This window comes from Lissotriton helveticus, chromosome 3_1 (genome assembly GCF_964261635.1).
Source record: "Lissotriton helveticus chromosome 3_1, aLisHel1.1, whole genome shotgun sequence".
Lineage (NCBI taxonomy): Eukaryota > Metazoa > Chordata > Amphibia > Caudata > Salamandridae > Lissotriton > Lissotriton helveticus.
In genome coordinates this window covers 559,791,000-559,806,508 of record NC_136061.1, presented here as the reverse complement: position 1 = coordinate 559,806,508, position 15,509 = coordinate 559,791,000, and the positions used below count along the sequence as shown (strand labels likewise).

The following is a 15,509-nucleotide window of genomic DNA, read 5'->3' as shown; positions in this document are numbered from 1 at the left end:
GAAGAGGGATCTGCAGTCACAATCCTGGTTAGTCAGTCACCACTGCAATTGATGTGCTGTGCCCTCCGAGATGCAATCAGACAGGTTCCCCTGATGTTGGGCCCACTGGAACTTAAGGTCCCTTTGCATAGCCCGCATATGCCATCTGGCATGGTCCACCAGCAGGATGCAGGAGGCCATCAGACCCAGTAGCCTGAGGGTCATCCTGACTGAAACCCGGGATAGAGGCTAAAGATCGTAATCATAGCCTGAATATCCCGGTCTCGATGTTCGGATGGATAGACCCGAAACTGCATCGTGTTCAGAACCGCTCCGATAAAGAGGAGCTTCTGAGAGGGAGCCAGGTGTGACTTCGGAATGTTGATGGAAAACCCCAGCAAATGCAGGAGATCGACCGTAGTCTGGAGATGGGAGACGACAGCCTGGGGCGAGCCCGCTTTTAACAGCCAGTTCTCGAGATAGGGGAAGACTGGAACCTGTGATCTGCGCCGATGAACTGCGACCACCGCCATCACTTTCGTGAACACCCGAGGGATGCTGGTAAGGCCACGATAAACTGAAAATGCTTGTGGCCTACCGTGAACTGCAGGAAACGCTGGTGGGCCGGCAGGACGGGGTTGTGAAAGTAAGCGTCCTGCAAGTCCAATGTTACCATACAGTCTCCAGGGTCGAGGGCAGACAGGACCTGAGCAAGCATCAACATTTTGAACTTCTCCTTCCGGAGGAAGCTGTAGACGGTCCTGAGATACAAAATAGGACGCAGGTCTTTGTCCTTCTTGGGCACCAGAAATTAGTGGGAATAGTAACCACAACCTACTTCTGGGACAGGAACGCGCTCGCTGGCTCCCTTGGCCAAAAGTGTCGAAACCTCCTTTTGGAGAAGGGCCAGATGATCCTCCAACATGCGTTATTACTGAGGTGGTATGGATGGCGGGGTAGTCTCGAAGGGGAGGGAGTAGCTCCTTCGGACTATTTGCGAAACCCACCTGTTCGACGTGATGGTACGCCAGTGGGGGAGGTGATGGCAAATCCTGCCGCCAACTGGCGTTTGGTGGCTCTGAAAGCTCAGACTAGGAGGGTTTTGGAGGCTGCTGCAGAGAGGGCTGTGGTGGACTGGCCCGCCCCTGGCCTCCAGAACCACAGGCACTGCTTCCCAGCTCCCCGGCCACACAGAGGCTGAACAGCTTGCGCCGGTCTGTGGCTCTGGGCGGGACGTGGCGGGGCACCCCTTCCGTAGCCACGAAAGGGGCGAAAGGCAGACTGCGCAGGGCAGGTGGTGGAGAGGCCCAAGGATCTGGCTGTCGCCCGAGTGTCCTTAAAACACACCAGCGCGTTTGTCTGCCTTGTTGCCAAAAAAGCGACAGCCATCACAGGGCACGGTCATAAGAGTGGATTGGACATCCCCCGAAAAAAACAGTTGACCTCAACCAGGCGTAGCGTCGAAGGGCTACCGACGTGGAAATCGTCCTGCCTAGTGAGTCGGCGGTATCCAGCCCACAGCGGATGGTAAACTTTGCTGCGTCTCTCCCTTCGGCAACTGCTGAGAGAGCACGGACTGGGCCTCATCTGGGCACTGAGGCAGCACTTGCGCAACCTTATCCAATACAGAGTGGGTGTAACGGCCCAATAGACATGCAGTGTTTACCGACCGCAGTCCTAAGCTGGAGGAAGAAAACATCTTCCCAAGATGGTCCAGCCTTTTGGATTCCTGATCAGGTGGAGAGGTAGGGAATGCGCCCATGGAGGTGGAGGCTTGGACCACCAAGCCCTCAGGGGTGGGGTGTTGGGAGAGGAAAGTGGGGTTGCCCGGGGCCAGGCGGTGGCGTCGGGCAAACATCCTGTCCACTGGAGCCCCTTTGCTGGGCCTGGACCAGGTGCCCAAAAGGATGTCCGTGAGGGCTTCATTGAAACAGCAGCAGGGGCTCCGAAGAGCTGGCTGCCGGTTGAAGCACCTCTGTCCGAAGGTTAGCCCTGACTGCCACCGTAGATAGCTTGAGGTAAAGAGCCTCAGTCACCCTACGCAACACACCACTGCGTATAACTCTCTCTCCTCCGTAGCCACGGTAGGAGGAGACAACTTGCCAAGGTCTGGGGAGGTATACAGACCACTCCCAGTTCCTCTCTACAGTCCAATTCATAACCTAACTGGTTGGATAAAGGGTCCCCAGACCCCTCCCAGTCCTCTCCACCCTCCTCTTGCTGACTTCTGGCCTCAAAGAGCCAGGCTAGAACAGGGGCACAAAAGTACCAGTCAGCGCCAGGTCCGGCGTCGGTTGACGCCGGTCCAGCTCCATGTCTAACTCGAGGTGGAGGCCGGAATCGATGTCGGCTGGGGACACAGTTAATGCCGGCTGCGGACGTGGTGCCGGTGAAATCGGCACCAGGTGAGGCGTAACGAGGTCGACCGGCGCTGATCCGGATCCAGGCCTGGTTCCAAGGGGACCTTGTGGCACCGAGGCCGAAGCCCCTGGCGTCGAAAGCCCAGAGCCCCCAGCCGAGTCTGCAGGGCCCGAAGGCACATGCATCGCTTTGTAAAACTAACGAAGCTGGGCAGGGGTCGCTCTCGGTCCCGGGAAGAGGTGGAAACCCGGAGCCGACCCTTCGGGCTCCGCACGCAGAGCTGCGGGAGGGGCACCATCTGCATCCCTCGTCGCGTCAAACCGACGGATGGGAAAAAATCAAAGAGGGACAACGCTTCTTCGACTTATTCTTGTGCTTTGACTTACCTGACCCGAATACGAAGACTTGGAGGAAGAATGGTAGTGGCTCCGCGACCGGTCCCTTAACCTCCTACGTGACTGGGACCTCAAGAAATGCACAGCCGACTGCCGGGCCTCTAGTAGCTTTCGGGACCGCTCCCGCAAAGACTTAGGGGCTATGGTCTGGCAGTCGGAGCACCACTTGGGGTCATGGTCGCGCTCCAGGCATTAGAGGCCCGCACGGTGCGGATCCGTCACCGAGATCAGTCAGTTACAGGAACCGGAAGCCTTGAAGCCGGGCAGCCTCCATGCACCAGGAGTCGCTGGACTTAAAAAAGGAAGTCGACAAAGGTTGAGAAAAAGTTAGTCAAAAAGTGACTGGAGGTACCGCTCTCTCCAGATCTGCGCTTGCTGGCGTGGAACAAAAGAGAACAGACGTCAGCTCGCAAGGGCGGATCTATGTAGCTACCGCAACATCATCCAAGCGACCAAGACGCCGAACGCGGAGTCGACGGACGCCACCTTCCGACGCACAGGGGTACTGCTGACAAAAACATTTTTCGGATCCAGTCTGACGCCCGAGGGTAATTCTAAGGTAAGGAATCTGTAACTAACTGTTTCTTTCAGATTTGTCATTTTTACACATGCTAATATTGTCTGGGCAAAGCTTTCACTTCATTTGTACCAGTTTAATAAACAAATAATAAAGAAATAAGTAACTGAAAGATGAAGAGTTAACCTTTGTAAAGGACCTTGCACTGCACACATTTTCATTTGCCACATTTTTAGTAACTTTTGATCCATTTGAGCTACAAACAAAATTATTTTTTTTGCTAAAATCAGCAAATTACACAACAGATTTGGTAAATGCGGCAAATCCATAATTATGTGAAAAAGTTCTAGCAGCAGAATTGTGTAATTCCAGTGGCACTACCCATAACTGCCCATCAAAAGGATAGGTAGCCAGGCGGGACGGTGAAGAATCTGCAGGTAGATAGGCAGAAAGGCACACCACATGTAAATAACTTTTTCTTCTAGTGGATACTTCTACCTACAGACTTCTCGTCTGTAGAATAGATTCTCTAGCCATATTCACCCAGGAGTAGGGTTGATGGATGGTTATAGCAGGAATCCTGCAAGACTGTTCGTGAAAAATGGCCATCTCTTCACACCTCGGGATCTAGGCATTAAGGCTTGGCAAATGTAAGCCTAGATGTCCACATGGCTGCCTTGCTTATCTCTGCAATCTGAACTTGAAATTTCCGGATCCAGTCTGATGCCTGGGATGATTCTATAGGCTAAGAATCTGCAGGTAGAAGGACGCAACAGAAAACACTTTTTTTTTTTACAGAACTCCTGAGACTTGCCCAAACAACATACATCAGAGCCCTTTTGTATGAAAAACTGCTCTATGAAATGACCGAATACATCTTCGTATCATTGCCAAATAATATGCTCACATATATAGGAAAATAATTATATTTTCTTCCGGAAAAGTAATTTGCAACTCAGCAAAAGTTTGGTACAGTCTGATGTTTATTGCAGGTTATGAAAGGGATAATAGCATTTTAACTTTTTAAAACATATCAAAAAGTTTTTAAGGATAACAATTTATCAACAACTTGTATATGTGTAAGAATGAATTCATACCATATAGGAGGATGCATCAGTAGTGTCTGTGCCAAGCAAGGAATATGGAAGTTATTCTATAAAAGTATAATATGCTTTATACAAATATTTTCTTTAAGAACATTGAGAAGGGCCACAGTTCTTCCAATCAAGTCTATACAATCTTGCAACATTGTGAAATGTTACACAATCTTTTTAGTGTTTAGTTAGAAGAACCTTTTGGCATAAAGTAAAGTTAGAAATGGTGCAGGTACTCCCTAAAACACACACACACCTTTCCATCTGAGATTTTCCCGTAAGAATATCAGGTATAGATTAAAACTACCTACATGAAATAATTTACACACAGATGAAAGCTAGAACACTGTCTAAAATAATTACTTAATACATTTCCTGTTGGAAATAAATGACTAGTGCTTTTGCATGATTCATTATCAAAAAACAGAGCTGGAGTAATGTTTTTATCTTTCAAATGCAAATACAGCTGGGAAAAGAAAATATCTTTGTTAATGTGCAGTTCAAATCAACCATTATTTCATAAAAAAAGTAGAAAGAAACAGCTGATCAAATATACAATATTAGGAAGAAAATATTACTTTTCTTAATTCACAAAAAGAATTGTCAGGCCATAAAGTAAAATAGCTTTGTGTTTTTAGGGGAAGCTCAGCCACCATGAATTTCTGATGTCCGAGGTATCTCGTGTGCTATGCAGAGGATGTGACACTTTGTTTGTAGACTGCATGATATGCATTCCTCAGTAAGACATAGGGGAAACATGATTCCAAAAGGTCCATCGTTAAGAAGGGAGACTCCTGAACAATCTACAAAAAACACAGAAAAATGTTTTTAAGTTTCTACTACCGTGTATTTTTGTGCATGAATTGTACAAGTTCAAACTATTTGCAAATATCTGCACCATCGTTGATGATAATTTACTTTCATCTGCAATGAAAACCAAAGAGACCAAAATCTTCACAGTTACGGAATGCAAGCTAAACAGAAAATAATTAAAGAGGGGTCTACAACAACATATTTAATTGTATAGTTAAAATAAGTTCCCCATTGGAAGGACATTTATCTTTCTGCAGTAATAATGATAAAAATAACAATGCAGATGATAAATGATTAATTGCAAAAACAAACTCATTTGTTATACTTCAGTAGAAATGCATTGTAAAATATTGCACAATATACAACTAGAATCAGCAGTATCTGGTAGAATCGAATTCTATAGTACATGTTAATGCTAGCATACTCTTTATGAGAACCATTCATGTAATTTTTCAGCTACACATGGTTTGAATCTTCGTAAAGTATTGTTATTAAAGTATCTGCCCTGCTCGGATTCCTTTACGTTTGTTCCCAGTTCTCAGCCAGATACGCATGCATTGATTTCCATTGAAGGACGTTGAAGGCATGTTCATTGTGAAAGTGTTAACAGATACTCAATGAAGATACCAGCACACTTTGCATTCTGGATGGGTTTAAAAAGTTTTTTTGCATTCAAAATTGTGACAGATGGTTGACCCCAGTACATTTTTCACCCATGTAAGTGCTTTTGTTCACACCTATAGAGGATGCTTTTCCATATGATTTCTAGAAAGGAAAATGTTACTTACTCTGTAGAATAAGTAACTTTCCTTAGAGTGGGGAGGCATGGGTGGGTCTGTAAGGATTCTGTAGCAAGATATTGTCTCTACCAGATAATGCGTTTCAGAGGGTAAGTAGCTTGTTCATCTGATAAAGACTTTTAACTGCAGATTCCTTACCTTTGAATAGATACCAATGCCATACCCTCATGGCGGGGGGCTGCGGACCAATTTCCCACACTATAAAGTCAGGCAGGACCGTATGGGCAAAATGCCAGTCCCTGCAGACCTTACTGTCCTGGCAGTATTGCTTGGCAAATGTGTGCAAAGAAGCTGCCTGGCAGATGTCCAGGACTAGGACACCCTGAGCCAAGGCTGTGGTCACATCCTTTCCACTAGTGGAATGGGCTCTTAATACCTCAGGGGACTCCTTCTTAGCTAAAGCGTAGCAGATATTTACGCACAGAACGACCCATTGAGGAGAAATGGTCCTTTCCTGTACTGAACAACCTTTCTTAGCTCCCACCTACCCCACAAAGAGTTGGCCATCCATTAGGACACTTTTGTGCTGTCAAGGTAGAACATTAACGCTCTTTTTGGGGCCAGACGGTGGAGATACTCCTCTTCTTTAGAGGGATGCGTGGGAGCAAAAAAGGTGGGTAACGTGATGGATTGACCCAGATGGAATGGGGTCACCAACTATGGAAGAAATGAAGCACAGGTGTGAAGCACCACTTTCTATACAAAAGTCATCATGTTGGGGAGCTTACATGATAAAGCCTGCAACTCACTCATCCTCCGGGTAGATGTTATCGCCACCAGAAAGGCTGTCTTGATGGTTAACAGCTGGAGGGGACAGTTGTGCAAAGGTTTGAGAGGAGCACATATAAGAAAAGTGAGGACCAAATTAAGGTCCCATTGTGGCATGACAAAGGGTGTGGGTGGAAACAAGTGACACAGGCTTTTCAAGAACCTATTTACAATTGGAGATTTAAATGGAGAGGGTTGGTCTGGCAGGCACAAAAAGGTAGACCGAGCAGAAACATAACACTTGAGAGTTCCCAAAGCATAGTCCTGTTGGGCAAGGGTAAGAATGAAAAGAAGAACAGTAGAGAGAGAAGCAGGAAGAGGGTCAATAGACCATTCTGTACAAAATTATTACAAACTTTTGCCAATGGCGGGTGTATACTGTCTTAGTTGATGTGAGCAAGGAGGTGCACCAGGAAAACAAATCCAGTGCCGTATGTTGTATGAAAAGATTCTTTATTCCAAATTTATATCCAATAAATGCAATCCAGCCAACACGTTTTATTCCAAACAAACACTCATGGAACTTCGTCAGGGCTTTGTATTGGAGTAGGATAATAAGCCTTAAATATCCTTAATAATCCAGCAACAACCGTTAGTATAAATTGGCAATCCCAGGCCCGATATCTGCCACCAGGATGAGCGTCCTTTCCCGTGTGGCTGCAGTTTAGTATGTATACTGTCTTAGTGGAGCGCCGCCTGGCAATCAAAATAACATTGCATACTTGGGGAGGAAGGTCAAAATCTATCAACTGCCTCTGCTCAATCTCCACACATAGAGGTGGAGAGTTGACAGGTTCGGGTGGAGAACCTTACTCTGATGCTGTGACAGAAGATCCTCCCGAAGGGGCAGCCCGATCAGACGAATGATACTAATTTTCAGAAGCTCTGGATACCAGACTCCCCTTCAGGAGTCTGAGGCTAAAAAAGTGAAGTGAAGCGGCCCGTTCGCTCCTGAACTTCCCAACCCCTGGCAGAAGTGGTAGAGGCGAAAAGGTGTACAACAGGTCTGAGCTTCACTAGCGACGAAAAGCGTTGCCAAGCGATAGCAGCATTGGAAACTCCAGCGCACTGATATTGCGTGTTCTCTTTAGAGGTTAACAGATCTAACCACGGTTCTCCCCACTGCAGAACGAGACCTTGCGCCACCTCCGACTGGAGACGCCATTCGTGATCCAGAGGCTGAGTTTGTCCGCCCTGGCGTTCAGAGAAACTGCCAGGTGTTGAACCACAGGGTCATGCTCTGCTGTCGCAGCCCTGTCCAGAGAGGCAAAGCCTCTTGACAAAGGGTCCACGACCCACACCCCGCCCTGCTTGTTGCAGTACCACATGGCGGTAGTGTTGTCTGTGAACACCTGCACTAACTTCCCATTGACAGAGGGAAGGAATGCTTTCATTGCCAACCGGATCGCTCGAAGCTCCAACAAATCCGCTGGAGACCAGTGTCCTATGAGCTCCACCTCTCCCAGATGGCCTGCCATCCCACGAGTGATGCATCTGTCACCACTGTAGCATCTGGTTGGGAAAGGGAGAGGGACCAGCCTTTGACCCATTTGGTCAACCACCACGGCAGATCTCTTGCAGTTCCTTCTGAGATCTGGACCATGTCAGTGAGATTTCCTCAATGCGGTGCCCACTGGAACTTCAGGGACCACTGCAGAGCCCGCATACTCCACCAGGCAGGAGGCCATAAGGCCTAACAGCCTCGGAGTCAATCTCACCGAAATCCAGTAAAAGGCTGAAACATTGGATTTATATATCCTGAATATCCTGGACTCGCTGCTCGGGAGGATAAGCCCAAAACTGCACTATGTCCAGAACAGCTCTGATGAAGGGGAGTATCTGAGAAGGAGTAAGTTGTGATGTTGGCACGTTTATAGAGAACCCCAGCAAAAGCAGGAGGTTCACCGTAGTCTGAATGTAAGAGATGACAGCTGAGGCAAGGATGCCTTCAACAGTCATCGAGGTTGGGGGAAGACTGACAACTTGAACCTGCACAGATGAGTTGCAACCACCGCCATCACCTTGGTGAACACCCAAGGGACACTGGTAAGGCCAAATGGAAGCAAGGTAAACTGAAAGTATTCGTGGCCTACCTTGAACTGCAGGCTACGCCTGTGACCCGGCAGGATGGGGGATGTGAAAATACGCATCCTAGAAGTCCAATACTAACACCAGTCTCCTTGGTCTAGGGCAGACAAGACCTGAGCTAAAGTATGCATCTTGCACTTCTTCTTGAGCAAGAGATTGCCGGTCCGAAGGTCTAAAATGGGCCGCAACCCTTTGTTATTCTTCGGAATCAGAAAGTAGGAGCAATAACAGCCTCTGCCTACTTCTGAAACCAGGACTCTCTCGGTAGCCCCCAGGGTCCGGAGAGCCTTAACTTGTGCTTGGATTAACTTTAAAAGATCCTCCACCAGCCGTTCTTGAAGTGGCAGAATAGGTAGAAGAAACGAAAGGAAAGACACACAACAGACCTCCTGAATGATCTGCAAGACCCACTTGTACGATGTTATGGCCCTCCAGTGGGGGAAGAGGATGATGGATTATCTCTCCCAATGGGGTAGCATGGTCTTGCAGAGTCAGACTAGGAGTGCTTGGAGGCTGAGGCTGCCAAGGGCAGGATGGCCAACTTCTTCAGGCTTCCATTGCTAGAATAGAATGAGCCATGCGCAACTAAGGAAGTTTGTTCAGGATGGAGTCTGGAATAGGGCTGGAGTGGCTGAAACCCCCATCTGTTGCCACAAGGTGTTGTTGAGAGGCCCAAGTACCTGGCCGTAGCACGAGATTCCTTGAACTGCCCAAGGGACGAGTCTGCCTTCTCCCCAAACAAACAGGATTCATCAAAGGGTGTGTCCACCAACTTAGCCTGGATATCACCCAAAAAGCCAGATGTTCTGCCCAGCAAATCGATTGTGTAAAGTCCACACCAGATGGTGAATTTTGCTTAATCTGTCCCGTCCTTAAATTCCAGGGAGAGCACAGCCCGGACCTCCTCCAAGACTTGTGGCAGCACTTGCACAACTATCTCCCAGAGGGAATGGGAGAAATGGCCCAATAAGCATGAAGTATTCACCGACCGCAATGCCAGGCTCAAAGGAGAAAATATCTTCTTCCCAAGTGCTTCCAAACTATTGGATTCCCTGTCCGGGGGCAGATGGTAACACAACCTGGGAAATTGAAGCCTTGAATACCAAGCTTTCAGGGGTGCCTGTTGAACTTTGGGTTGCCCGGAGCCGGCAAACCACTGTCCTATTCACAGGAGCCCCCTTGTGCTAGACTTGGACCTTGTGCCTAGTAGGACATCCGTTGGTGCTTTTTCAAGGGGCAGAAGGGATTCAGAAGTGGAAACCCCAGGATGAGGCACTTCAGTAAGGAGATTAACCTGACCTGCACTGAGGGCAACTCCTGTCCAGGGACCTCAGCTACCCTCCTTACAACCATGGCATAAGATTCCCCCTACTCCCTAGCCACAGTTGGTGGCGAAAGCATGCCAGTATCTGGGGATGTGTCCAGTCTACTGGCTTCTCCGTATTCCTCATACCAGTACATTTGCTTTGCAGACACTACCTTTTGTTCTAAAGAGTCCTTTGTCGTACCTGAAATGTCATGGAAATGCACAGGCAACGACATAGTACCCCTGGATTCTACCAGCACAGGTGCTCCTTAATTCGCTCGTCGGACGACAGTCGAAGTGAAAATGAAACACACTTGGACTTCTTCGGGAGTGGTCTCGTGACTTCTTCGATATGGACCAGAATCTCCATCGAGTCTCGCTGACCGGTGTCGACTGCCAGGCCGCAAGGAGCTTCAAAGCTCGCGCCCATTAGGCTTTTGGAGCCATGGTCCAACAGTCCGAGCACGACTGAGTCATGGTCGCGCTCGAGACACCAAAGGCAGACGAGGTGGGGGATCAGTAACCGATATGGCACGGTGACAAGCGCCATAAAGTTTAAACCCTGTCTTCCTTGAAGACCTCCCTTGGCACACGATAGAAACATTTAGAAGGTGGACGAAAAGTCAAAAAAGGCCTGTCAAAAAGCGTCAGAAGGGTAGCCCTTTCCGGATCAGCAATTAACCTGCATGGAAAGAAAAGAACTGACGTCTGTGCGCCTGGGTGGTGCCTATATAGGTGACTGCGGCATCATAACAAACGTCAACGAAGCAGACGATGTCACGCAGAGCCGAATGGACCCACCCAACGGTCCGCGCAGGGGGTACTACTCATGCAAAAGTTTCAGGATCCAGACTGATGCATGGGAAATTCTATGGTAAGGAATCTGCAACTAGAAGTCCCTATCTGATAGCATCTATTTGTGGCAAGTGATGCTGTAGATTCATATGCTGTGCATACCCATCTGCCATTTTGTGTTGAGCTTGGACATGTGTAACTTATTTAAATAATTTGAGTCATTGGATATAGTGGCTCTTTCTATGAGTGGGAATGCGAATGGTCATCAGCTCCATCGTTACAACTGTTTTGCCGCACAGCGAGTGAGGATGGAATGGGAACTTAGATGTGAAAGAAGACGGCCATGCACATAAATGTAGGAAAGAAAAGTAAAGTAAAGCATCTGCAACAACCAAAGGCTTGAGGGCACGAGGGTGGGCGCAAGTGAATCTGCACCACTACACGTCACGGACAGAAGCTTACAGGGTAAGTAACATTTTGCTTGTGACATGTGTAGCTGTAGATAGACATGCAGTACACAAGACTGTAAAGCAGTTCTCCCTTAAGCGGTGGTTACTAGAGGATGTTGCAGAGGATAAAAAAGGTGTTTGTAGTACAGCTTAGCCCTCTTGAGCTTGTTGGTGTGCTAGCACAATGTCATAGAATTGTTTGATGAACTTGTGTAGAGTGGACCAGGTAGCGGCCTTGCAGATGTCAGCTATTGGGATGTTACCAAAAGCATATGAAGGCTGTCCATTTGCTTGTAGAATGTGGTCTAGGTGGAGGCGTGAGATGTCTTTCGGGCTTGGCATAGCAGGCCTGAACACACTTGACTAGCCAAAGAGATAGCCTGGCTTTGAAATGGCACATCCTTTGCGTGGTTTAGAGATGGCAACAAATAGTTGTTGCGTATTACGAAAGGTTTTTGTCCTATCAATGTAGTGCACACGGGCCCTTTTCATATCTAGTGAATGAATGTCTCTCTCTGCTACGGAGACCGGGTGTAGAGAGAACACTGGGAGCTCAACTATTTGGTTGAGATGGAAAGAAGATACCAACTTGGGTAGAAATGTTGGGTTAATTCTAAGGACTACTCTGTCAGCGTGAACTTGGAAAAAGAGGTCTTCCAGCGTGAGAGCTTGCAGCTTGCTCATACACCTGAGGGGAGCAGCTAGAAATGCTACCTTCCAAGATAGGAATTGGAGAGGGTAAGAATGAAGGTATAACAAGGGTGCCCCATGAGCCTAGTGAGGACTACATTGAGATTCCAGGTAGGGACTCTGGGTAACCAAGGAGGCATAACCTCCTTAAGTCCTTCCTAAAGGCCTTGATGACGGGAACTCTGAAAGGTTAAGAGCGTTCCCTGTTCTGTAGGTATGCTGCAGCCACATGTAAGTGAATGGACGTATAAGCAAGCCTTGAGCGTTGGAAATGAAACAGGTAGCAAACAATATCTTGCACTATGGGATTCAGTGAGTCAATGAGTATGAGTAGGCAGTAGTGAACAAACCTTTTCCACTTTGCCGCATAGCAGGCTTGATTAGTGGGACGGCAAGTCTCTTTGAGGAGCGACATACATTCAACAGGCAAACTGAGGTTATCCCACTCTAGGACCCCAGTAGCCAAATCGCAAGGTTGAGCTGCTTGGGTGTGGGGGCCGGGGAAAGGGCTATCACTGTTCCCTGGTGTTGGTTAGAAGATTTGGCAGTTGGGGAGCTTCTCGTGAGGGGCTACCGACAAATCGAGATGGGTTGTGCACCACAGGTTTCTGCCCCATGTGGAAGCTAACTAGGTGTGTGAGGAAGTTTGCCAAAGCCCCAGGATCAGATACAGAAGTAGTGGGAGAGGCAGAAAAGTGTAGGCTAATATTCCTGACCAGTTCATCCATAGTGCATTTCCTATGGACTGTAGGTGTGAAAATGTGGAAGCAAATGTTTGGGAATTTGGCGATTTCAGCTTTTGTAAACAGATCTACAACGGGTAACCATCAACATTGGAAGTAAGGAAGCAGGACTTCTGGTGGATTTCCCACTAGTGGACTTGTTCCCGCATCCTGCTGAGCAGGATTGATAAGTTGTTGTACATTCCCGGAAGGTGCCCTGCTAAGAGATTAACTGGTGAATCGCCCAACAGCTTTAACACCGAGAGCAGGAGAGAATGCATGTCTCCCTGTTTCCGAAGGTAATAAATGGCAGTCAAGTTCTCTGTTTTGACTAGGACTGTTTTGTGGTTATGTGGCAGAAATAAGCTTTGAGACCTAACTGGACTGCCAGTAACTCTAAATAAATGATGTGGAAGCTCTCTTGAAGGGGTATCCATAACAGTCAGGTCCTACAATTGCGCCACAGCCCGTGAGCAAGGAGTCTCTGGTAATGTTCACTTGGGGAACTGGGTCTAGAAAATGCCTGTCCTGCAACAGGTTGCTGCTGTTCCACTACTGCAGAGAGCGATGGTTGCTGGCTCAAATCAACACTAGATCCTTCCATACACCCTCTTGATTGTGTCCCCCGAGTCGCCAAGCACTCTAGAAGTGGATGAATATGTAAATCGAGCATGAGGATCCATGGTAATGCAGGAAGCCATCATGACGACGAGGTGCAATACTGTTCCGGCTGTTAGGTGGCGATTTGTCTGAAAAAGAGGCATCGAAAGCTGGCTGGGCTGGGATAAACGGTCCTAATGACTGAATTGATAATTACCCCTAAAAAAGGCTGAAGGGTTGAAGGTGGGACTTGCCCACATTGATAGTGAAACCGAGATTTTGTAAAAGATTAGGGCGTGGGTCACATGCTGCTGTCTACTCTCACTCTCTATCAGCCTAGAATGAGAAGACGTGGGCCCAGCTCCTCAAGATGAGCGGCTATCCCTGCATGGTATTTTGTAAATCTGGGGGCGGTGGTTACCTTAGGGCAGAACTTTGAAATGGAATTGCTGCCCACGTACCACGAACCTGAGATATTCACTGCCTGCAGGATGAATCAGAATGTGGAAATAGGCATTCTTTAGCTCGAGGGCACTCATGAAGTCGCCTTGCTGTAACGGACAAGTTACTTACCTTTGGTAATGCCTTATCCGGTAGAGACATTATCTAGCTGAGGATTTCTTACCTCTGAATTTCCCAGGAGTCAGACTGGATCTGGAAGATTTTTCTTTGAGCAAAACCTTTATGCGCTGGTAGAGGGCGTTGGTTGGCTCCATGTGATGTCATCCACGTTGTCTCCGCCTTTGTGACGTCAGCATCACCTATATAGGCGTTCCCTCGGCGCTCTGATATCAGTTACTTTTTCAAGAATTTCCACAGCAAGAATGGGGAGCTATGAAGTGCACTGACATTGTAGAGTTTCTGAACAACTAGGGTACAGCGCTGACCCTAAGCACCTGTGCCCAGTGCGGGGAAGATGGGTGGGTCGGTAAGGAATCTGCGGCTACATCGTCTCTCTCTACCAGATAAGCGCTACCAAAGGTAAGTAACTTGTCCATCTGATGGAGACATCGTGCTGCAGATTCCTTAACTTTAAATAGGAGCCTTAGCTCTGGTAGAATGAGCCTTCAGGAGGCTGCTTTTGGACCAGAGCATAGCAGATGTTGATGAAAAGGACGACATTTTGAGACATCGTCCTTTCTGTCACCACACAATTCTTCTTTGCTGCCACATACCTAACGAAGAATTGGTCATCCACCCGGAATTCCTTTTGGGTCCAGACGGTGAAGCCACTCCTTTTCCATCGAGGGATGCAGAGGAGCATAGAAAGTGGGCAGGGTAACAGATTGCCCTATATGGAATGGTGTAACCACTTTGAGTAAGAAAGGAGGTCCTACTACTGCTAATCCCCAAATTGTCAGGAAAGATGATCCGGTAAGGAGGCTTGGATGACAGAGCCTGTAATTCGGTCACCCTCCTGGCAGTTGTTATTCCCACTAAAAAGGCTGTTTTGATGATAAGCAGCAGGAGGGGCAGGCAATTGTGCAAGGTTTCAAACGTAGCAAACATCATGAAGGTGATGACCAAATTAAGATGCCACTGAGGCATGATGAAAGTGGCAGGTGGAACCCTATGTACAAGCCCCTGAGAAATATTTTTACATAAAGAGGGTTGATCTAGAAGCCTCAAAAAAGGCAGAAGGGCCGAAAGGTACCCTGTGAGAGTCCCCAGAGCAGAGCTCTGCTGGGTAAGGGTCAGAATATAGAGAAAGCCCTAAGAGAGGGAAGCAAAAAGAGGATCAATAGATCTTTCTGTATAATATTTTACAAATTTGTTCCACCAGGAGACATACACGGTCTAGGCTGAGGGCCACCTGACTGCGAAAATAACACTGCAAATTTCGGGGGGGAAGGTTGAATGCTACCAACTGCCGCTGGTCAATCTCCACATAAGGCGGCGTAGAGTTGACAGATTTGGTTGGAGAACCCTCCCCTGTTCCAATGACAGAAGATCCTCTTTAAGAGGCAGCCTGATTGGAGGATCATTGCTCAATTGGAGAAGCTCGTTATACCAGACTCTCCGTGCCCAGTCCGGAGCCACAAGAATGACTTTGGCCCGGTCGCTCCTGATCTTCATAAGAACTCTGGGCAGGAGTGGTATGAGCAAAAAGGAGGACGGGGCTCCACTTGAGA

At 47.9% G+C, this 15,509-nt stretch overlaps 1 protein-coding gene across 1 annotated transcript in view; it reads right to left on the bottom strand.

Moving 5' to 3' along the window:
* Positions 1–4,217: 4,217 nt before the first annotated feature.
* Positions 4,218–15,509, bottom strand: part of NCKAP1 (NCK associated protein 1) — a 577,107-nt gene continuing 565,815 nt past the window's right edge. The window contains exon 31 of the mRNA XM_078680487.1: positions 4,218–5,149. Within this exon, the coding sequence (XP_078536613.1) occupies positions 5,033–5,149 (117 nt within the window). The 3' untranslated portion in view covers positions 4,218–5,032. The remainder of the gene's footprint in view (positions 5,150–15,509) is intronic.